General features: G+C 42.8%; 2 protein-coding genes across 3 annotated transcripts in view; one reads left to right on the top strand and one right to left on the bottom strand.

The window, feature by feature from the left end:
- LOC125720973 (kelch-like protein 10) overlaps window positions 1–14,652 on the bottom strand; it is a 38,115-nt gene extending 23,463 nt beyond the window's left edge. For both annotated transcript variants that reach the window (XM_048996891.1, XM_048996892.1), the window contains exons 1-2: window positions 14,440–14,652; window positions 13,434–13,923 (exon numbers count right to left, since the gene is read on the bottom strand). In XM_048996891.1, coding sequence (XP_048852848.1) covers window positions 13,434–13,923; window positions 14,440–14,600 — 651 coding nt within the window. In that variant the 5' untranslated portion in view covers window positions 14,601–14,652. The remainder of the gene's footprint in view (window positions 1–13,433; window positions 13,924–14,439) is intronic.
- The window catches only part of LOC125720847 (general transcription factor II-I repeat domain-containing protein 2-like), a 54,279-nt gene that overhangs the window by 27,211 nt on the left and 2,148 nt on the right, over window positions 1–24,920 (top strand). The gene's annotated exons all lie outside the window — the stretch shown is intronic.

Below are 24,920 nucleotides of genomic sequence, written 5' to 3'. Positions count from 1 at the left end.
ATTTTGGACGAAGGAATCTCTTTAATGGCTGTTACCAACAGAAATGTTTGCTGCTACAGTATTCAGCTTTCTGGGTGTCCTGCAAAAAGAACTAGATGACTACAAGTAGGTATGGAATGCACACTGCCCATCTGACAAACCAGAAGCCACTTTTTGAAATGTAAATTTTATTATTGAAACATTTTGTTGGATTGCACTCTAGGTTTAATGGAAGAAACTGTGGATTCCATGTATCTCCTGAAAATCTTCATAGTCTTTGTGGAGACAATGATCTTCAAATTCACTTTGAGGTCTTGCAGAGACAAAATGAACTTGCTCCACCAGTCAGCTGGGTTACTGCCATGGAGAATTATATTGCATTCAAAAGTGTATTAGGTCTATAAGGTAATTCTGCTAACAAATTGTACAAAGCTCTCAAAATTATTTTGGTTTTCAGACAACAAATAACATTTTTCCAGCCTTTGTTCTCCAAATAAGACATTTATTTAAACGTTGTATACAAAAATAAATTAAGCATGTTCAATAAGAACACTTTGGCCATTATACATATTGCTGTGTATAGAGCCATTAAACTGCCCCCTTAAAGCTTTTTACTGCCAAACAAAGCTGTCAGGTCAAAAATCACACTGTTAAAAATGAAGTATAAAAGAATACAAAAATAACTTCTAACAACTTATAACACTTATTCAATAAGATTATAGAACAACATAATCATTGCATTGCAATTCAATCACCAGAGGTGGCGTGGAGTACAATAATTAACAGCTTGGCTTCAGGGAATGCCAAACCCTTCAGGGAATCCCAGTGTTATTTAACTGTCCCATTCTGTGTCCCTTCCCTGTTTGGCCAGTAGGTGTCATTGGTCATCTCGTCCCACGTGTTGTCAGTCTTTCTTGTCCTCCCCTGTTGTCAGTCTGTAGCGTTTCCCTTGTTCCCTGCCAACCACTTGTTGAGCACGTGGTTACCTGTAATTTCAATTCATTAACTTACTGTTTGCCATAGGTTTTTAAATACATTATAAATAATTTAAAAAAATAACATAACAAGAGATAATACTATGAATTTCCTCACTGATTAATTGTGTTGTGGGTTGGAACTCAGTATGGAGTCCCCACAAAGATACAGATACCTTATATGTGTGTGTGTGTGTGTGTGTGTAGCAGGGCCGTAGCACATCTTCTTCTTTGTGTTCAGGAATTGCTTCTTGTAGGTTAAGTTAGAATGGTTTTCACAGTTCTTTGGTCTGGAGATCAGGCTGATTAATCACAGTTGATTTTTGTGGACAATCAACCATATACATATGTACATATATATGTGTGTGTGTGTGTACAGTAGTGTGCAAAAAATCATAAGCAGTCAAAAGAAATTGTGTGATGTCACGATTGTTACGGTTTGTAGCAGCTAATCACTGCTGTTAATAGCAGCTAATAGCTGCTGTCTGTAGCAGCTAAACTACTGTTAATATAACTGCTAATAACATAACAATTTTCCCGTTTTTTGTGTAATAAAGTATATAATGTAGTAATGTGGTGTGTTTTTGATTCAAATATGTTAGTATGGTATTGGCAAGATATTATTGTATCAGCCTTTATTACATTAAGGGGGAAAATTAGCACATTATTGGCAGTTATTACATTAACGGTAGGTATCATATGTGCCCTTGAGAGGTAAAGTGGGCTATCCCACATGTCAGTCAAAAATGACTGTCCAATATTAATTATTGAGGGTCTATCTATCTTTTAAATATACTGAGATCTGTGCTACCTATGATACATATCAATTGTAGGGTATAGACACACTGATTTTTTTTTTTTTTAATTCAACTTTGGAGCTCATTTTCTCAAAACTTTGTTTTTGTGGGATAGCCCACTTTACCTCTCAAGGGCACATGTTATATAGGTCTAATGTACGAAGCATTAACGTTAGACATGATAAGCTGGTTACCCACCAGGCAGGCAGATGGGGGCAGGTGGGCGAGGTGCAGCGTACTGTACGAAGCGGGGGTGCGCAGGCACTGTGCAGCAGCTGAAGCTCCTCTTAGGTGCAATCATTTCCTGCGCACGGCACCAGCTGCCTTTCACTGCATTGAAACATTCCACTTTTGCAGTTACTTTGAAGCCATCGGAGCCTCCCATCGCAAACAGCAAGCCGTCCACCACTGCGATGCCGAAATAGCTTCTTTGTTGTCTCATGGGAGGCCCAGCGTGCCACTGGTTAATTGCAGGGTCATAGACCTCCATAGTCCGCACTGGATGAGCCCCGTTGGTACCGCCCACCTGCGAGACACCAATGGTAAGTGATCACTCGGGTACCAAACGGATAAGTAAATATCAGCTTTCTCGAAGTCAGGAACTCTTAAGGAATTATCGCCCTATAATAGCAGGCTGCACAGAACCTCCCATTGTCTATATAGGACACAAGCTTATAACTAATTTGTGTTCAACATACATGTCAACATAACTGCAGTGGAAAAAAAGGGAATTTGGGCAACAGAAAACCTGTACAATTCAGCGAAAACTGTCAACCATCAAAAAAATACTTCTTATGATCATATATTTTGCTTTTATTATTATTTTTATTAGTACTAAAAATAATACTTGTAGTCAGACACTGAAAAAAAAAACAAACAGAGCAATTACGTCTGGAACTACAGAATATAACTGTAATCAAAAATCTAAGCTTTACTAAGTGTATTCGTTTATAACCCAGATATGCAGGGAGCATATGTGTATTGAGATGGGCCTTCCCAGCAGGTCATTTCATCCACTGAATTCTTTTGTTTGATTTAAGCGCATTACAATCTGTGACACAGCAGCAGTGACAAAAAATGAGTCTCAGATAAATCTTGAGATTTGACTCCTTTGTTTCAGAGTACAAGAAAGGAATCACTCACCGCATAGATGTTTCCCTGATATGCCGCTACTCCAAGGCCACGTTGGCGAGTGCGCATGGGAGCGATCAAGGTCCATTCGCCCGTGAGTGGATCATAGCACTCCGCAGTGGAAGTGGTCTGAGCTCCATTGCTACCCCCACAAATGTATATGTAGGAAAGATGGTTCACAAGTGATGTGTGTTATGCTGTACATGTTTGGAGATGGAGATCTAGAAAGCGTAAATGTACATTTAGCTAATGGATGTTTAATCCATCCACCTTCCATAAAAGTCTATTCAGTACAGGGTGGTGGTGAACCTGGAACCTACCACAGGAAGCACATGGGCATTGGTAGGGAATTTACAGTTAGTTGTGATCATTTCCCTTGTGAACCGCAGCTTAATCAGCTAATTAAGTTCACTAGGTTTGTTTGAATAGGGAAATCTGCAAATTGTTTAGGATTCTGACCCTCCAGGACTGGAATTGGGTAAAGCTCCTACGTTAACACCAGTTATTGTATCTCACAAGTCTTGGGCTGTGGGCAAAATTGCAAAAACACAGAGCTGGACACCACAGCACTGCCCAATGTGCCACTAATGCAGAGCGACAATGCAAGGTCATTTATGTTTTATCTAAACACTGACGTTTACTGAATAAACAATTATGGATTGAAATCAACCATTTGAAGACAAAGCGAGCTACTGAGTATGTAACATAATCAATTTCAAGGGGAAAATGAGGGTAACCACAGGCAGACGCCCTCCTATTAACCTACCTTTCCATTCAGGGTGGTGGCACTGGCACCCTGTCGCTCCTCGTTCATGGGCTGGATGATGGTCCACTCATTGGCATTTGGGTCATATCGCTCTACGATATTCAGAGGCGACACGTCTAAACGGCCACCCATCACATAGATGAAGCCGTTACTTACGGCCACACTGACACAACAGCGGCGCCAGTGCATAGGGGCCATGTGCTGCCATGTCCGTGCGACGGGGTCAAATCTGAGCACAGCATCGGTGAAATTATGGCCATCATAACCCCCAAAACAATACATGAAGCCATTTAAACACACACTGCCATGGCCGGACTGGCGAGTCTCCTGCCCCTGTGTTATATCCACCCAGCGGTCGGCCCGTGTGTCATATGCATCGATGCAGTTTGTCGTGTGCATGTTCCATCCACCAACAGCCAGCAAAATGTCAGAGGGCAAGCGCGGGCGGATCAGTGGGTTCTCAAAATCAGAGAGTGGACTTTCATCATGAAGATCATAGATGACCTTCAGTACATCAGTGATGATTGGCCTGCACGCCACATTGGCCTTCACTAGATCGTTGGCTTTGACGATTTTCATGAAGTATTCCGGATCCATACGAGCCATCCGAATCTACACAGGAAACAATGAGAGAATGAGAGAATTCCCATGAGTTCCTTAGTGCTTTCTGTGAATCTCTGGAGATGAGCAATTCCTAACATTAAGGATACAGCAGTAAGTGCAAATTTTTTTTTCTTTAGCTGAAGCCATTTACTTTGAAAGTCTCAGATGTGTCAGCTAACACTTGTTTAATGTAAGACATCTGAGTGTTTTGTTTTCCATTATTTGTTACACTCTCCTCCTAGGTGTAATACCTGGAAGCCTTGGTTGTACACTTATGGGACATGGAAATGGAGGTTCAGTCTTTAGCTACAGTAATAAGGACTTCACTCAATGAGCATTCTATTGTTATATACACAAGTCAATGAAAACATAGTATAACTATACTCACCTTGGCCAATAGGACTGAAATGTGGGCCTCTCGGGTGGCAGGCTCGTGTTTGATCCACCGGAGGATGGCCTCAAACACTACATCCTCTTCTCTGACATTAAGCTCATCCTGCTCGATGATGTCAGAAAGTTGTTCAAGACTTAGTTCTGGGAACTCATTTGAGCTGATGGCAACCTCCTTGAAGTTTTTCAAGATTAAGTTGAATGCAGACTGGTGCAGCTCGTTTACGCAGTAGACATCGGCGATTTTAAGAAGGCCAATGCAGTTGTTGAGGCAGAGCTGCTCATGCAGGAAATCACAGCAGCGCTGCACGATGCCCAAGACACTGAGATAATCAGCAGCTGCCAGGAGGTTCTCCACATTCTCAGCTGTGATGACCACAGAGTATGTGTAGGCATACTCTATGACCTGCCTCAGTGTTTCTGGGGAAATGCCTGGGAGTTGGTACTCCCGCTTTCCTGAATCACTCCAGTCACTGGTGAACAGAGCCCTGAAACACAATCCAGAAGTGACTCATCTAATAAATATCGGTTTTGCAGGCAAAGTTAAATAAGGGGTTTTCTAAATCTTCTGAACCAGGGACCCCCGAATGGAAATTAAGCAGAGATAAGGACCCCCTGCTACAGATGATCTCATAGGCATTTAAGAACTAGGGGCCTGGGGCTTTAATTCTTATTTTTCCAACAGTAGCTCCCCCTTTAATATATTTTACTTGGGCTGGTGGGCAAGTCCCCCGGAATACTTTGTTTTGCCTGTTTGACATGGTCCCCTTTTTATATATTTATACCATTATTATTATTATTATTATTATATAGTAAAAGTTAAGGTGGTACACTTATCAGAAATATTTCATGATCAGCACTGACCTACATTAATATAATTTAATATAATGTATATTAATATAAACTTTCTGTCATCCTAGAGCCTTATTGCCAAGGAGAAGTCATTGCTAACGAGAGATAAAAACTGACTCCTTGCTGTTTTCGCATCTTCATATATGGGTCACAGTTACTTACTGGAAGTAGGAGCTACAGCCACACAGAATTACTCTATGGGCGTTGAATTGAACACCGTCGGTGATGAGGACCACGTCACAAAGCTGTCCTGCCAGCCGAAGCTTGTTAAACACTTCGAATGCCGGGGACATCAGTACTCGCTCCATGTCGTGTGCCATCATAATTCAAAAATGTGGATATCTCGTCTCTCTCTCCTTTTTATATCACTCGAAATGACGTGTACATACGTTCTAAGACGCAAAAACCGCACTTTGCGTCACAGTTTCCTAAGATACCGTAATGTTTATTTTTAAATCTATATTTGAGACTCGAAATGGCGGGGGGGGGGGGGGGGGGTATATTCTACGCACAATCAGCTGTACAAGAAGAACAAGTGAAATGTTTTTAACATCACTTTTGGAAAATGTATACCGTGCTTATCTTAGAATTTAAGTTTTGTATTATGTAAGAATAGTCAAATCACAAATTCCCGAAATAAAATAAATAAATAAATAAATGTTTTCATATTTTTTCTCCTCCGCTACGTTTCTAAAAATGAAAAACAAAAAAGGTCCTTTACATGTCTGTCAGGAACGAGGTTTAAGTTCGCATCTTATTCCCTAGTTTCCACTTTAGACATAAGTCATTGAGCAACAAATGTCCACAGGACATTATTTTATGGGCTAAATCTGGTCGGCCCGTTGTGGCAATTATTTGGAACAAGAATAGTCCTTGAAAATTGGGCTGGGCGGTCCGTCTGTTTTGGTCAACATTTAGCACAAGGCGGACGTATTTATCGGACCGCATATATCCCCAATACGGTCATGAAAACAAATTGCAGCAAGTGTGGAATTATCACAATGATTATTGTGCTGTGTACAATTTACCCAAATCCTGAACGATATTGAATATAATCGATTATGTATTATAGAGCAGTTATGTTAATCAAGGTACAGTGTGCAATATCACTCCATGAGCTATTGACCATTTTCCTGTTTTATGATCTTTTCTTGAGAAATCGTTTTTTATTTTATTTTTTGTAATTCCTCACTTCTGCCGACTAACTCCTCCACGTTTAATATATTTTCGTGCAGGTTTTTAAGTTTATTTTCCTGCAGCTTCACGGCACCCATCGTTCTTGCGCACCCACACAGATGGACGAGTTAAGCTAGAAGTGGATGGGAGTAGTGGCAGGACAGATATTCCGAGGGCGCCCATTGAACGATGTAAGTAATTATTATTTATCGTTAGAACTCTCACTTAACACAGAATGTTGTCTTTGGCTGAAGTTTAAACAGTCGAGCTGAATTGTGGGAAGATAAGCTGAAGCTGTTCGCGTCCGCAGCTAATGCTCGCGCCATGACTAGCTAGCATATAGTGAAATGGTGAATGGATTTGGCGACATTTTCCGTTTGAATTGAACACAGAGACGTAGGCGTTGTTTTGTTTGTGGCCCTGCTTTTACAATGCACGTGTAGCAAAGTGAAGTTGGGATCTGCTTGCGTCTTTTGCAGCTAACATCACACTCGATATAGCCGCAGTTTATTGTGGAATCGCCATTTTGGGTGTACACAACGCAAGAGCGCACGAGTGTTTATATAAAACAATTCCACTCTGGCACGTGTAGCAAAGTGAAGTTGGGATCTGCTTGCGTCTTTTGCAGCTAACATCACACTCGATATAGCCGCAGTTTATTGTGGAATCGCCATTTTGGGTGTACACAACGCAAGAGCGCACGAGTGTTTATATAAAACAATTCCACTCTGGCTGAGTTTTCTTCTTATTATTTTTCATGCTATACTATATACAAACTTTTTACTTGTACATCTTAGGATATAGTTCATTGTGACAATATAAATGGTAGGAGAGAACTACAACAGCAACGACTGTGGGTTGGGGCTGGGTAGGGGATAACGTTTTCATAGTTGGGATTAGGGTTTTGCCCATAGACATGAATGCAGAGTCCCCATAAAGACATCTAGCACATCTTCTTCTTTGTGTTCTGGAATTGCTTCTTGTAGGTTAAGTTAGAATGGTTTTCACTGTTCTTTGGTCTGGAGAACAGGCTGATTAATCACAGTTGAGTTTTGTGGGCAATCAACCATATGAATATGTACATATATGTGTGTGTGTGTGTGTACAGTAGTGTGCAAAAAATCATAAGCAGTCAAAAGAAATTGTGTGATTGTTAGGGTCTGTAGCAGCTAATCACTGCTGTTAATAGCAGCTACTATAAACTACTGTTAATATAACTGCTAATAACATAACAATTTTCCCGTTTTTTTGTGTAATAAAGCCTATAATGTAATAATGTGATACGTTTTTGATTCAAATATGTTAGTATGATATTGGTAAGTTATTACTGTATCAGCCTTTATTACATTAAGGGGGAAAATTAGCACATTATTGGCAGTTATTACATTAACGGTAGACATCATATTATATATGTCTAATGCAGGGGCGCTGCTAAGGATTTTGGGTCCCATGAAAGGAATCTTGACAGGGCCCCCCACACAGTTTATTGGGGGCTTCTCTGGGCCCCCTCTCAGTCATGGGCCCCGAGAATCGTCATCGTTTACCCCCCCTTTACAGCGCCCCTGGTCTAATGCACGAAGCATTAACGTTAGATATGCTTGTACCACAACTTATTAGGCAAGAGAGAAGTTCTATTGCCCATTTTCATTGCAAACCAGCTTAACATTTACAGGATAATTAATTGCAAGTTCCGATGTAGGCTGCCATTCACACACACAACTGGAAATAATAAAATGCCTGGACAGAGCAGATACAGCCATTGTAGCCTTCGCTCCTGTCTGCTGCTGTATGCAAATCTCACTGAACCATTAAAGCTGGAGCAGAAGTGATGTCTCCGACTAATTGCTGGTTGTTAGAGAAGTACTCAGAATAATGAGAAATAAAGTAAGAATTGTGAGGGAAAAAAAAACAGAATTTCGACTTAATAAGTCAGAATTCTGAGATAAATGTGTGTTTTTTTTTCTACTCCAGATGGCAGAAAACTCTAAAATCAACAAAGCTCAAGAGTCATAATTCAGAATTTGTTCATTTAGATCAGAAACAGCTCTATGGGATGCTTTCGTCTAATCAGACTGTACCACATGGTTCATATGTAACACTTTTCTGGAGACCGCAACAAATGGGGGATTCTGAAACTGCCCGTTTGTTTGGAAAATTCCAGTCACCCTGAGTGAAAAAGGGTAGAACCCTCCCTCCTGTCCCACTGGCCTATGATTGCCTGATAGCAGGAAGAGACGGTCTATAGGGGAAAGTAACCTTCAGTTTAACTCACAGAAAGACAATAAATAGTAGCACTTAACAAATGAGAGAATATTAATTGACTAGGACAAACTGAGATGAGCAACAGGAAATATAACTGTAAGCTGATAAGAGAAAAAGAAGGGGAAAATGGAGGGAAATTTGCTGCTTCTGATTGGATGCAAGCATGCAGGTCAGCTGATCCACCTGAATGTTTCCAACTCAGCAATCGGTGATGAAGGGTCAGTAGATTGGCTAAGTGTTGGAACCAGAAGCAGAAGCTGGCTTTCATGCTCTGGAGGGTCCTGTGGCATGAAACCTTAAGCAGTTCTTTACGCATATGATGCTCCTTTAGGGGGTGCCATAGACATTCGGTCTGCATATATATTATGTTTTATCAGTGTTTCTTGTGGACACTCAGACAGTCCATGATTTTGCTCTCTCCCAGCACCAGCTGTCTGGCAAGGAGCAAAAACTTGGATGGACTAGGGGTTCCTGTGGATCAGGTTGAAGAACATTGTTCTGTATTGTTTTTGTTAATTGATTGATATTCAGAATTTATTTTTGGGGCTTTGGCTGCATCTTGGTTATAATGTTTAATTGAGATATGAATTAATATGGAGAACACCACACACACGGCACAAATTCTATGAAGATACTACTCATAAATTTAATGTGATAACACATGTGATAAAAATACAAATATAAGGGCATTATTTGTATGAATAAAGCATTTCACATATCTAACACATGTGTCCCCAACAACCGTAGCCAGATATTAAATCTGTTCTAGAAGAGCACACTCATTGCTTGCTGTAAAAGCATGCAGGAGGTCCCAGCTGAGCTCTGCTATAGTTGTGCTCTGTGTATTATTCATTTGTCAGATGCTCTAAGACAGAGAAATGGTTGGAGAGAACAAGGCAATTAACAAATGCATGCAAACAAGTGGCATGTTACACAATAGGAGCAAACCATTACAGCATCCGATAACAAAGGAAAGCAGTTGTCTTGCCATAATTGCATTTTGATAGCTGTTCTAGTGCCTTAACCTCTATGCTCTGACTCCACTGTAAGGTCTAAGTTCTGTTCCCTCAGTCCATTATTCAAGAGGCATTTTCCTTATTTTGGTGAATGTTTCTGATTCTTGTTAGTGTCCACTGTTTCTGTTAATTAAGTCCAGTGATGCTAGCCACACCGGTAGATGCGTAACCTGGTTACCCACCAGGCAGGCAGATGGGGGCAGGTGGGCGAGGTGCAGCGTACTGTATGATGCAGGGGGGCACTGTGCAGCAGCTGAAGTTCCTCTTGGGTGTAATCATGTCCTGCGTACGGAACCAGCTGCCTTTCTCTGCATTGTAGCATTCCACCTTTGCAGTGACTTTGAAGCCATCGGAGCCTCCCATTGCAAACAGCAAGCCGTCCACCACTGTGATGCCGAAATAGCTCCTTTGTTGTTTCATGGGAGGCGCAGCGTGCCACTGGTTAATTGCAGGGTCATAAACCTCCATACTCCGCACTGGATGAGCCCCGTTGGTACCGCCCACCTGGGAGACACCAATGGTAAGTGATCACTCGGGTGTCAAACGGATAAGTAAATATCAGCTTTCTCAAATTCAGGAACTCTTAAGGAATTATCGCCCTATAATAGCAGACTGCACAGAACCTCCCATTGTCTATATAGGACACAAGCTTATAACTAATTTGTGTTCAACATACATGTCAACATAACTGCAGTGAAAAAAGTGGATTTGGGCAACAGAAAACCTGTACAATTCAGTGAAATACTTCTTTTGTTCATATATTTTGCTTTTATTATTATTTTTATTAGTACTAAAAATAATACTTGTAGTCAGACACTGAAAAAAACAACAAACAGAGCAATTATGTCTGGAACTACAGAATATAACTATAATCAAAAATCTAAGCTTTACTAAGCGTATTCGTTTATAACCCAGATATGCAGGGAGCATATGTGTATTGAGATGGGCCTTCCCAGCAGGTCATTTCATCCACTGAATTCTTTTGTTTGATTTAAGCGCATTACAATCTGTGACACAGCAGCAGTGACAAAAAATATGAGTCTCAGATAAATCTTGAGATTTGACTCCTTTGTTTCAGAGTACAAGAAAGGAATCACTCACCGCATAGATGTTTCCCTGATATGCAGCTACTCCGAGGCCACGTCGGCGAGTGCGCATGGGAGCGATCAAGGTCCATTCGCCCGTGAGTGGATCATAGCACTCCGCAGTGGAAGTGGTCTGAGCTCCATTGTTACCCCCACAAATGTATATCTAGGAAAGATGGTTCACAAGTGATGTGTGTTATGCTGTATATGATTGGAGATGGAGATCTAGAAAGCATAAATGTACATTTAGCTAATGCATGTTTAATCCATCCATCTTCCATAAAAGTTTATTCGGTACAGGGTGGTGGTGAACCTGGAGCCTACCACAGGAAGCACATGGGCATTGGTAGGGAATTTACAGTTAGTTGTGATCATTTCCCTTGTGAACCGCAGCTTAATCAGATAATTATTAAGTTCACTAGGTTTGTTTGAATAGGGAAATCTGCAAATTGTTTAGGATTCTGACCCTCCAGGACTGGAATTGGGTAAAGCTCCTACGTTAACACCAGTTATTGTATCTCACAAGTCTTGGGCTGTGGGCAAAATTGCAAAAACACAGAGCTGGACACCACAGCACTGCCCAATGTGCCACTAATGCAGAGCAACAATGCAAGGTCATTTATGTTTTATCTAAACACTGACGTTTACTGAACTTATATTAAATTATGGATTGAAATCAACCTGGCATTGGCATCCTGTCGCTCCTCATGCATGGGCTGGATGATGGTCCATTCGTTGGCTTCTTGGTCATATCACTCGATTATGATTAGAGGCGAGAAGCGTAAATGGCCACCCGTTACATAGATGGAACCATTAATTACGGCCACGCTAACATTTCAGTGGCACCAGTGCATCGGTGCCATGTGCTACCATGTCCGTGCGACGGGGTCAAATCTGCGTAGTGTTGGTGAAATTGTGGCCATCAAACCCCCCAAAACAATACCCAAAGCCATTTAAATACACACTGCCATGGCCGGACTGGCGAGTCTCCTGCCCCTGCGTTACATCGACCCAGTGGTCGGCCCGGGTGTCATAGGCTTCAATCCAATTGGTTTTGCGGAAATTCCAGCCACCAATGGCCAATAAGATGTCAGCGGGCAGGCGTGGGCGGATCAGTGGCCTTTCTTTTTTTTTTATATATATATTCCCTCCACCACCCCCCCTCTGCGAAGGACTACTTTATTTCTATTTATTTATTTATTTTTATTTATTTCCTCAAGAGAGGGAGAGGGAGAGAGAGGGGGACAGAAGGACGAAAACGGAGAAGAAGGGAAATAGAGAGAGAGCGAGGGAAAAGAGAAAAAAAAAAGAAGAAAGAAAACCACAGATAATCTGCTTCAATACCTGCTGATGAGAGAAAACAACAACCAACATCTGTACGAGTCACAATGAGCATGTTAAGGAGCAAGGGCCCGACAGAGCCAGGAGGGCCAGATCCCGCCAGGCAACCGCTGAGGGTGAGCCAGCACCCACCCGAGCACCCAGTCCTGGGCATCGAGAACCACCAACGCACCAGCGGCCAGGGGCCCCATCCACCAGCGGGGAGTGTGGCGGGGGGGAATAGAGCCCGAGATGTTATTTCAGGTGGAGTCTAGAACCCAACCTGACACATGCGTATAGACAAACAGGCACACACATATACAAGCATACGTTCCCACCCTCATGCACACATAAACAAATATTTACACATTCACCCAACATAGAGACACACAGAAATGAACGCTGTACACACGCTCTCACTCCCCGTATATACTCTCTGTGGACCCCATTTTTTTCCTCTGGCGAGGAAACCGGAAGACCACCCTGGACCCCGCAGCAGCCGAGAAGCGCACCAGCCCAGACCCCGACCAGACGGCCAGATCAGTGACCTTTCAAAGTCAGATCGTGGACTTTTATCGTCGAGATCATGTATGATCTTCAATACATCACTGATAATTGGCCTGCACGCCGCATTGGCCTTCACTAGATCGTTGGCTTTGACGATCTTCATAAAGTACTCCGGATCCATACGAGCCATCCGAATCTACACAGGAAACAATGAGAGAATGAGAGAATTCCCATGAGTTCCTTAGTGCTTTCTGTGAATCTCTGGAGATGAGCAATTCCTAACATTAAGGATACAGCAGTAAGTGCAAATTTTAATTTCTTTAGCTGAAGCCATTTACTTTGAAAGTCTCAGATGTGTCAGCTAACACTTGTTTAATGTAAGACATCTGAGTGTTTTGTTTTCCATTATTTGTTACACTCTCCTCCCAGGTGGAATACCTGGAAGCCTTGGTTGTAGACTTATGGGACATGGAAATGGAGGTTCAGTCTCTAGCTACAGTAATAAGGACTTCACTCAATGAGCATTCTATTGTTATATACACAAGTCAATGAGAACATAGTATAACTATACTCACCTTGGCCAATAGGACTGAAATGTGGGCCTCTCGGGTGGCAGGCTTGTGCTCGATCCACCGGAGGATGGCCTCAAACACCACATCCTCTTCTCTGACATTAAGCTCATCCTGCTCGATGATGTCAGAAAGTTGTTCAAGACTTAGTTCTGGGAACTCGTTTGAGCTGATGGCAACCTCCTTGAAGTTTTTCAAGATAAAGTTGAATGCAGAATGGTGCAGCTCGTTTACGCAGTAGACATCGGCGATTTTAAGAAGGCCAATGCAGTTGTTGAGGCAGAGCTGCTCATGCAGGAAATCACAGCAGCGCTGCACGATGCCCAAGACACTGAGATAATCAGCAGCTGCCAGGAGGTTCTCCACATTGTCAGCTGTGATGACCACAGAGTACGTGTAGGCATACTCTATGACCTGCCTCAGTGTTTCTGGGGAAATGCCTGGGAGTTGGTACTCCCGCTTTCCTGAATCATTCCAGTCACTGGCGAACAGAGCCCTGAAACACAATCCAGAAGTGACTCATCTAATAAATATCGGTTTTGCAGGCAAAGTTAAATAAGGGGTTTTCTAAATCTTCTGAACCAGGGACCCCCAAATGGAAATTAAGCAGAGATAAGGACCCCCTGCTACAGATGATCTCATAGGCATCTAAGAACTAGGGACCGGTGGCTTTAATTCTTATTTTTCCAACAGTAGCTCCCCCTTTAATATATTTTACTTGGGCTGGTGGGCAAGTCCCCCGGAATACTTTGTTTTGCCTGTTTGACATGGTCCCCTTTTTATATATTTATACCATTATTATTATTATATAGTAAAAGTTAAGGTGGTACACTTATCAGAAATATTTCTGATCAGCTCTGACCTACATTAATATAATTTAATATAATGTATATTAATATAAACTTTCTGTCATCCTAGAGCCTTATTGCCAAGGAGAAGTCATTGCTAACGAGAGATAAAAACTGACTCCTTGCTGTTTTCGCATCTTCATATATGGGTCACAGCTACTTACTGGAAGTAGGAGCTACAGCCACACAGAATTACTGTATGGGCGTTGAATTGAACACCGTCGGTGATGAGGACCACGTCACAAAGCTGTCCTGCCAGCCGAAGCTTGTTAAACACTTCGAACGCCGGGGACATCAGTACTCGCTCCATGTCGTGTGCCATCATAATTCAAGAATGTGGATATCTCGTCTCTCTCTCTTTTTTATATCACTCGAAATGACGTATACATACGTTCTAAGACGCAAAAACCGCACTTTGCATCACAGTTTCCTAAGATACCGTAATGTTTATTTTTAAATCTATATTTGAGACTCGAAATGGATTGGGGGGGGGGGGGGGTATATTCTACGCACAATCAGCTGTACAAGAAGAACAAGTGAAATGTTTTTAACATCACTTTTGGAAAATGTATACCGTGCTTATCATAGAATTTAAGTTTTGTATTATGTAAGAATAGTCAAAGCACGAATTCCCGAAATTAAATAAATAAATAAATAAATAAATAAATAAATGTTTTCATATTTTTTCTCCTCCGCTACGTTTCTAAAAATGAAAAACAAAAAAGGTCCTTTACATGTCTGTCAGGAACGAGGTTTAAGTTCGCATCTTATTCCCTAGTTTCCACTTTAGACATAAGTCATTGAGCAACAAATGTCCACAGGACATTATTTTATGGGCTAAATCTGGTCGGCCCGTTGTGGCAATTATTTGGAACAAGAATAGTCCTTGAAAATTGGGCTGGGCGGTCCGTCTGTTTTGGTCAACATTTAGCACAAGGCGGACGTATTTATCGGACCGCATATATCCCCAATACGGTCATGAAAACAAATTGCAGCAAGTGTGGAATTATCACAATGATTATTGTGCTGTGTACACTTCACCCAAATCCTGAACGCTATTGAATATAATCGATTATGTATTATAGAGCAGTTATGTTAATCAAGGTACAGTGTGCAATATCACTCCATGAGCTATTGACCATTTTCCTGTTTTATGATCTTTTCTTGAGAAATCGTTTTTTATTTTATTTTTTGTAATTCCTCACTTCTGCCGACTAACTCCTCCACGTTTAATATATTTTCGTGCAGGTTTTTAAGTTTGTTTTCCTGCAGCTTCACGGCACCCATCGTTCTTGCGCACCCACACAGATGGACGAGTTAAGCTAGAAGTGGATGGGAGTAGTGGCAGGACAGATATTCCGAGGGCGTCCATTGAACGATGTAAGTAATTATTATTTATCGTTAGAATTCTCACTTAACACAGAATGTTGTCTTTGGCTGAAGTTTAAACAGTCGAGCTGAATTGTGGGAAGATAAGCTGAAGCTGTTCGCGTCCGCAGCTAATGCTCGCGCCATGACTAGCTAGCACATAGTGAAATGGTGAATGGATTTGGCGACATTTTCCGTTTGAATCGAGTACAGAGACGTAGGTGTTGTTTTGTTTGTGGCCCTGCTTTTACAATGCACGTGTAGCAAAGTGAAGTTGGGATCTGCTTGCGTTTTTTGCAGCTAACATCACACTCGATATAGCCGCAGTTTATTGTGGAATCGCCATTTTGGGTGTACACAACGCAAGAGCGCACGAGTGTTTATATAAAACAATTCCACTCTGGCTGAGTTTTCTTATTATTATTATTTTTCATGCTATACTATATACAAACTTTTTACTTGTACATCTTAGGATATAGTTCATTGTGACAATATAAATGGTAGGAGAGAACTACAACAGCAACGACTGTGGGTTGGGGCTGGGTACGGGATAACGTTTTCATAGTTGGGATTAGGGTTTTGCCCATAGACATGAATGCAGAGTCCCCATAAAGACATCTAGCACATCTTCTTCTTTGTGTTCTGGAATTGCTTCTTGTAGGTTAAGTTAGAATGGTTTTCACTGTTCTTTGGTCTGGAGAACAGGCTGATTAATCACAGTTGAGTTTTGTGGGCAATCAACCATATGAATATGTACATATATGTGTGTGTGTGTGTGTGTACAGTAGTGTGCAAAAAATCATAAGCAGTCAAAAGAAATTGTGTGATTGTTAGGGTCTGTAGCAGCTAATCACTGCTGTTAATAGCAGCTACTATAAACTACTGTTAATATAACTGCTAATAACATAACAATTTTCCCATTTTTTGTGTAATAAAGCCTATAATGTAATAATGTGATACGTTTTTGATTCAAATATGTTAATATGATATTGGTAAGTTATTACTGTATCAGCCTTTATTATATTAAGGGGGAAAATTAGCACATTATTGGCAGTTATTACATTAACGGTAGACATCATATTATATATGTCTAATGCAGGGGCGCTGCTAAGGATTTTGGGTCCCATGAAAGGAATCTTGACAGGGCCCCCCACACAGTTTATTGGGGGCTTCTCTGGGCCCCCTCTCAGTCATGGGCCCCGAGAATCGTCATCGTTTACCCCCCCTTTACAGCGCCCCTGGTCTAATGCACGAAGCATTAACGTTAGATATGCTTGTACTACAACTTATTAGGCAAGAGAGAAGTTCTATTGCCCATTTTCATTGCAAACCAGCTTAACATTTACAGGATAATTAATTGCAAGTTCCGATGTAGGCTGCCATTCACACACACAACTGGAAATAATAAAATGCCTGGACAGAGCAGATACAGCCATTGTAGCCTTCGCTCCTGTCTGCTGCTGTATGCAAATCTCACTGAACCATTAAAGCTGGAGCAGAAGTGATGTCTCCGACTAATTGCTGGTTGTTAGAGAAGTACTCAGAATAATGAGAAATAAAGTAAGAATTGTGAGGGAAAAAAAAACAGAATTTCGACTTAATAAGTCAGAATTCTGAGATAAATGTGTGTTTTTTTTTCTACTCCAGATGGCAGAAAACTCTAAAATCAACAAAGCTCAAGAGTCATAATTCAGAATTTGTTCATTTAGATCAGAAACAGCTCTATGGGATGCTTTCGTCTAATCAGACTGTACCACATGGTTCATATGTAACACTTTTCTGGAGACCGCAACAAATGGGGGATTCTGAAACTGCCCGTTTGTTTGGAAAATTCCAGTCACCCTGAGTGAAAAAGGGTAGAACCCTCCCTCCTGTCCCACTGGCCTATGATTGCCTGATAGCAGGAAGAGACGGTCTATAGGGGAAAGTAACCTTCAGTTTAACTCACAGAAAGACAATAAATAGTAGCACTTAACAAATGAGAGAATATTAATTGACTAGGACAAACTGAGATGAGCAACAGGAAATATAACTGTAAGCTGATAAGAGAAAAAGAAGGGGAAAATGGAGGGAAATTTGCTGCTTCTGATTGGATGCAAGCATGCAGGTCAGCTGATCCACCTGAATGTTTCCAACTCAGCAATCGGTGATGAAGGGTCAGTAGATTGGCTAAGTGCTGGAACCAGAAGCAGAAGCTGGCTTTCATGCTCTGGAGGGTCCTGTGGCATGAAACCTTAAGCAGTTCTTTACGCATATGATGCTCCTTTAGGGGGTGCCATAGACATTCGGTCTGCATATATATTATGTTTTATCAGTGTTTCTTGTGGACCCTCAGCAGTCCATGTTTTTGCTCTCTCCCAGCACCAGCTGTCTGGCAAGGAGCAAAAACGTGGATGGACTGGGGGTTCCTGTGGATCAGGTTGAAGAACATTGTTCTGTATTGTTTTTGTTAATTGATTGATATTCAGAATTTATTTTTGGGGCTTTGGCTGCATCTTGGTTATAATGTTTAATTGAGATATGAATTAATATGGAGAACACCACACACACGGCACAAATTCTATAAAGATACTACTCATAAATTTAATGTGATAACACATGTGATAAAAATACAAATATAAGGGCTTTATTTGTATGAATAAAGCATTTCACATATCTAACACATGTGTCCCCAACAACCGTAGCCAGATATTAAATCTGTTCTAGAAGAGCACACTCATTGCTTGCTGTAAAAGCATGCAGGAGGTCCCAGCTGAGCTCTGCTATAGTTGTGCTCTGTGTATTATTCATTTGGCAGATGCTCTAAGACAGAGAAATGGTTGGAGAGAACAAGGCAATTAACAAATGCATGCAAACAAGTGGCATGTTACACAACAGGAGCAAACCATTACAGCATCCGATAACAAAGGAAAGCAGTTGTCTTGCCATAATTGCATTTTGATAGCTGTTCTAGTGCCTTAACCTCTATGCTCTGACTCCACTGTAAGGTCTAAGTTCTGTTCCCTCAGTCCATTATTCAAGAGGCATTTTCCTTATTTTGGTGAATGTTTCTGATTCTTGTTAGTGTCCACTGTTTCTGTTGATTAAGTCCAGTGATGCTAGCCACACCGGTAGATGCGTAACCTGGTTACCCACCAGGCAGGCAGATGGGGGCAGGTGGGCGAGGTGCAGCGTACTGTATGATGCAGGGGGGCACTGTGCAGCAGCTGAAGTTCCTCTTGGGTGTAATCATGTCCTGCGTACGGAACCAGCTGCCTTTCTCTGCATTGTAGCATTCCACCTTTGCAGTGACTTTGAAGCCATCGGAGCCTCCCATTGCAAACAGCAAGCCGTCCACCACTGCGATGCCGAAATAGCTCCTTTGTTGTTTCATGGGAGGCCCAGCGTGCCACTGGTTAATTGCAGGGTCATAAACCTCCATACTCCGCACTGGATGAGCCCCGTTGGTACCACCCACCTGCGAGACACCAATGGTAAGTGATCACTCGGATACCAAACGGATAAGTAAATATCAGCTTTCTCGAAGTCCGGAAATCTTAAGGAATTATCGCCCTATAATAGCAGGCTGCACAGAACCTCCCATTGTCTATATAGGACACAAGCTTATAACTAATTTGTGTTCAACATACATGTCAACATAACTGCAGTGAAAAAAGTGGATTTGGGCAACAGAAAACCTGTACAATTCAGTGAAATACTTCTTATGTTCATATGTTTTGCTTTTATTATTATTTTTATTAGTACTAAAAATAATACTTGTATTCAGACACTGAAAAAAACAACAAACAGAGCAATTGTGTCTGGAACTACAGAATATAACTATAATCAAAAATCTAAGCTTTACTAAGTTTTACTAAGCGTATTCGTTTAAAACCCAGATATGCAGGGAGCATATGTGTATTGAGATGGGCCTTCCCAGCAGGTCATTTCATCCACTGAATTCTTTTGTTTGATTTAAGCGCATTACAATCTGTGACACAGCAGCAGTGACAAAAAATGAGTCTCAGATAAATCTTGAGATTTGACTCCTTTGTTTCAGAGTACAAGAAAGGAATCACTCACCGCATAGATGTTTCCCTGATATGCAGCTACTCCGAGGCCACGTCAGCGAGTGCGCATGGGAGTGATCAAGGTCCATTCGCCCGTGAGTGGATCATAGCACTCCGCAGTGGAAGTGGTCTGAGCTCCATTGTTACCCCCACAAATGTATATCTAGGAAAGATGGTTCACAAGTGATGTGTGTTATGCTGTATATGATTGGAGATGGAGATCTAGAAAGCGTAAATGTACATTTAGCTAATGCATGTTTAATCCATCCATCTTCCATAAAAGTTTATTCGGTACAGGGTGGTGGTGAACCTGGAACCTACCACAGGAAGCACATGGGCAAAGGTAGGGAATTTACAGTTAGTTGTGATCATTTCCCTTGTGAACCGCAGCTTAATCAGATAATTATTAAGTTCACTAGGTTTGTTTGAATAGGGAAATCTGCAAATTGTTTAGGATTCTGACCCTCCAGGACTGGAATTGGGTAAAGCTCCTACGTTAACACCAGTTATTGTATCTCACAAGTCTTGGGCTGTGGGCAAAATTGCAAAAACACAGAGCTGGACACCACAGCACTGCCCAATGTGCCACTAATGCAGAGCAACAATGCAAGGTCATTTATGTTTTATCTAAACACTGACGTTTACTGAACTTATATTAAATTATGGATTGAAATCAACCATTTGAAGACAAAGCGAGCTACTGAGTATGTAACATAATCAATTTCAAGGGGAAAATGAGGGTAACCACAGTCAGACGCCCTCCTATTAACCTACCTTTCCATTCAGGGTGGTGGCACTGGCATCCTGTCGCTCCTCATGCATGGGCTGGATGATGGTCCATTCGTTGGCTTCTTGGTCATATCACTCGATTATGATTAGAGGCGAGAAGCGTAAATGGCCACCCGTTACATAGATGGAACCATTAATTACGGCCACGCTAACATTTCAGTGGCACCAGTGCATCGGTGCCATGTGCTACCATGTCCGTGCGACGGGGTCAAATCTGCGTAGTGTTGGTGAAATTGTGGCCATCAAACCCCCCAAAACAATACCCAAAGCCATTTAAGTACACACTGCCATGGCCGGACTGGCGAGTCTCCTGCCCCTGCATTACATCGACCCAGTGGTCGGCCCGGGTGTCATAGGCTTCAATCCAATTGGTTTTGCGGAAATTCCAGCCACCAATGGCCAATAAGATGTCAGCGGGCAGGCGTGGGCGGATCAGTGGCCTTTCTTTTTTTATATATATATTCCCTCCACCACCCCCCCTCTGCGGAGGACTACTTTATTTCTATTTATTTATTTATTTATTTTTATTTATTTCCTCAAGAGAGGGAGAGGGAGAGAGAGGGGGACAGAAGGACGAAAACGGAGAAGAAGGGAAATAGAGAGAGAGCGAGGGAAAAGAGAAAAAAAAAGAAGAAAGAAAACCACAGATAATCTGCTTCAATACCTGCTGATGAGAGAAAACAACAACCAACATCTGTACGAGTCACAATGAGCATGTTAAGGAGCAACAGCCAAACAAGACAGTGTGTGTCTGTGAGTACCTGTTTGTACCCCTGTGTGCACACCTGTGTATGTGAGCGCGCTGGTGTTCAAAAGGTTTCTCCATGTAAATGTCTAGTAGTGTGTGTGGGGAGCCACAGCCCCATCCCTCAGGACATGAAGCAGACACGGAGGAGGCCCGGACCCCAGACAGCCAGAGGCCCCCCAGGGCATGGGAGCCCCCGGAGGACCACCGCAGGGAGAATAGCAGCCCCTCACCCAGAAAAGGGCAGAGGAGAGCTCCGGAGGGAGGCCATCCGGCAGCCACAGTGCAGGAGCCCCAGGGGGCCGTGGCGGCGAGCCCGCAGGCTCCACCGGCGGCCAGCCCCACCAGGGCAGACCAGGCCCTGGGCCCAGAGATCCAAGGGCCCCCCCAGCAAGGGCCCGACAGAGCCAGGAGGGCCAGATCTCGCCAGGCAACCGCCGAGGGCGAGCCAGCACCCACCCGAGCACCCAGCCCTGGACATCGAGAACCACCAACGCACCAGTGGCCAGGGGCCCCATCCACCAGCAGGGAGTGTGGCGGGGGGGGGAATAGAGCCCGAGATGTTATTTCAGGTGGAGTCTAGAACCCAACCTGACACATGCATATAGACAAACAGGCACACACATATACAAGCATACGTTCCCACCCTCATGCACACATAAACAAATATTTACACATTCACCCAACATAGAGACACACAGAAATGAACGCTGTACACACACTCTCACTCCCCGTATATACTCTCTGTGGACCCCATTTTTTTCCTCTGGCGAGGAAACCGGAAGACCACCCTGGACCCCGCAGCAGCCGAGAAGCGCACCAGCCCAGACCCCGACCAGACGGCCAGATCAGTGACCTTTCAAAGTCAGATCGTGGACTTTTATCGTCGAGATCATGTATGATCTTCAACACATCAGTGATAATTGGCCTGCACGCCGCATTGGCCTTCACTAGATCGTTGGCTTTGACGATCTTCATAAAGTACTCCGGATCCATACGAGCCATGCGAATCTACACAGGAAACAAAAATGAGAGAATTCCCATGAGTTCCTTAGTGCTTTCTGTGAATCTCTGGAGATGAGCAATTCCTAACATTAAAGGTACATTAGCTGAAGCCATTTACATAGAAAGTCTCAGATGTGTCAGCTAACACTTATTTCATGTAAGACATTTCGGTGTTTTGTTTTCCATTATTTGTTACACTCTCCTCCCAGGTGTAATACCTGGAAGCCTTGGTTGTAGACTTATGGGACATGGAAATGGGGGTTCAGTCTCTAGCTACAGTAATAAGGACTTCACTCAATGAGCATTCTATTGTTATATACACAAGTCAATGAGAACATAGTATAACTATACTCACCTTGGGCAACAGAGCTGAAATGTGGGCCTCTCGGGTGGCAGGCTCGTGCTCGATCCACCGGATGATGCCGTCAAACACCGCATCCTCTTGTCTGACATTCAGCTCATCCTGCTCTATGATGTAAGAAAGTTGTTCCAGGGTGAGTTCTGGGAACTCGTTTGAGGTGATGGCAACCTCCTGGAAGTTTTTCAGGATGAAGTCGAATGCAGACTGGCGCAGCTCATTGAGGCAGTAGACTCAGCCGATCAGCAGCTGCCAGGAGGTTCTCCACATTCTCAGCCGTGACGAGCACAGAGTACGTGTAGGTGTATTCCATGATCTGCTGCATCGTATCTGCGGAAATGCCTGGGAACTGGTACTCCCGCTTTCCCGAATCCTTCCAGTCACCGGTGAACAGAGCCCTGAAAACAATCCAGATGTGAGTCAGAATCAGCTTTTTGGCTGATCACACAAGGAATTTGTCTCCAGTTTGTTGTCACTCTCAGTGAACTTAAACAGGAGACATACAAAAAATAAAAAACAGGACCACAACGGGACTCATTTAATAATTTTGGGTTTCCTAACTCTTCTGATCCAGGGACCCCCAAATGAATATCGACCAGAGCTAAGGACCCCCTGCCACAGATGATCACATAGGTACTTAAGAAGTAGGGTCAGGAAGGGCTTTAATCTTATCTTTCCAGCAGTGGCTCCCTAAAAATATTTTTCACTTAGACTAGAGGGCAGGTCCCCCGGAATATTATTTTTGCCACTGATTGACGTGGTCCACTTTTTGTAATATTTTTACACAGCTATTATATGCCAAAAGTTAAGGTGGTACCTTTAATAACTGTAGCTCAGAAATATTTTTGCTAACCCCGTAGTATACTAATATAACACAATAATTGTCATGACCTGTGCGTCCAGCCCTTGTATGTGCTCAGGATGAACCTGCTCTCATCTGTGAAAAGCTCAGGGTGCCAGTGGCAGACCTGCAAATTCTGGTATTCTATGGCAAATGCCAATCGAGCTCTATGGTGCTGGGCAGTGAGCACAGGGCCCACTAGAGGACGTTGGGCCCTCAAGCCACCCTCATGAAGTCTGTCTCTGACCAAACAATCAGAAACATTCACACCAGTGGCCTGATGGAGGTAATTTTCTAGGGCTTCAGCAGTGTTCATCCTGTTCCTCCTTGCACAAAGGAGCCAATACCGGTTCTGCTGAAGGGTTTAGCACCTTCTACGGCCCTGTCCAGCTCTCCTTAAGTATCTTCCTGTCTCCTGGAATGTCCTCCATGCCCTTGAGACTGTGCTGGGAGACACAGCAAATCTTCTGGCAATGGCACATATTGATGCGCCATCCTGGAGGAGTTGGACTACCTGTGCAACCTCTGTAGGGTCCAGGTATCGCCTCATGCTACTAGTAGTGACACTGACCGTCACCAAATGCAAAACTAGTGAAAAAACCGTCAGAAAAGATGAGGAGGGGAAAATGCCAGTGGCCTCCACCTGTTAAACCATTCCTGTTTTGGGGGTCGTCCCATTGTTGCCCCTCTAGTTCACCTGTTCATAATTTCATTAACACCAAAGCAGCTGAAACTGATTAACCACCCCCTCCGCTACTTAACTGACCAGATCAATATCTCAGATGTTTAATAGACTTGATGCTATACTCTAATTAAAAAGTGTTCCTTAATTTTTTTTGAACAATGTATAATTGTAGCATCTCTTCCCTTGTCTTAAACTCCACACACCTAGAGTTGTAACCTAACATCCTATTGGCCTTTTTTATTGCTTCCCCACACTGACATGGAAGCATCAACATACACACCGAGATCTTTCTAATAACCAGCTACCTTTATTTCAGTGGAACCCATAATATATCTGCACTTTTATATTTCTGCTCCCTGTATGGATTACCTTACATTTATCTATGTTAAATTCCATCTGCCAGGTATCCACCCAGTCGCTAATTAAATCCAGATCCCGTTGTAGCCTCTCCGCTGCTAGATCAGTACCTGCTACACCACCCACCCTGGTGTCGTCTGCAAATGTAACCAGTTTACTGTATGTATTGGTGTCAATATCATTAATGTAAATTAGGAACAGTAGTGGTCCTAAAATTTAACCCTACGGTACCCCACTATGAACGCAGGCCCACTGTCATGCCCGGCTCGTACGATCGTCGTGTGTGCCACGCCCCCTGATTATCCACGTGTGCTTCCCCAATCATGCCCAGCTGTATCTTGTTGTTTCACCATGTCTTTTGTCTATATCAGTCCACATCTTGCCCTGTCCGATGTCCGTCATTGATGTTAGTGCTGTTATGTCCTGTTCTGCCCATAGCCGTCTTTCC

Source organism: Brienomyrus brachyistius, unplaced genomic scaffold (assembly GCF_023856365.1).
Source record: "Brienomyrus brachyistius isolate T26 unplaced genomic scaffold, BBRACH_0.4 scaffold27, whole genome shotgun sequence".
NCBI lineage: Eukaryota > Metazoa > Chordata > Actinopteri > Osteoglossiformes > Mormyridae > Brienomyrus > Brienomyrus brachyistius.
Note: the sequence above shows the minus strand (reverse complement) of the source record. Positions and strands in the feature narration are given on the sequence as shown.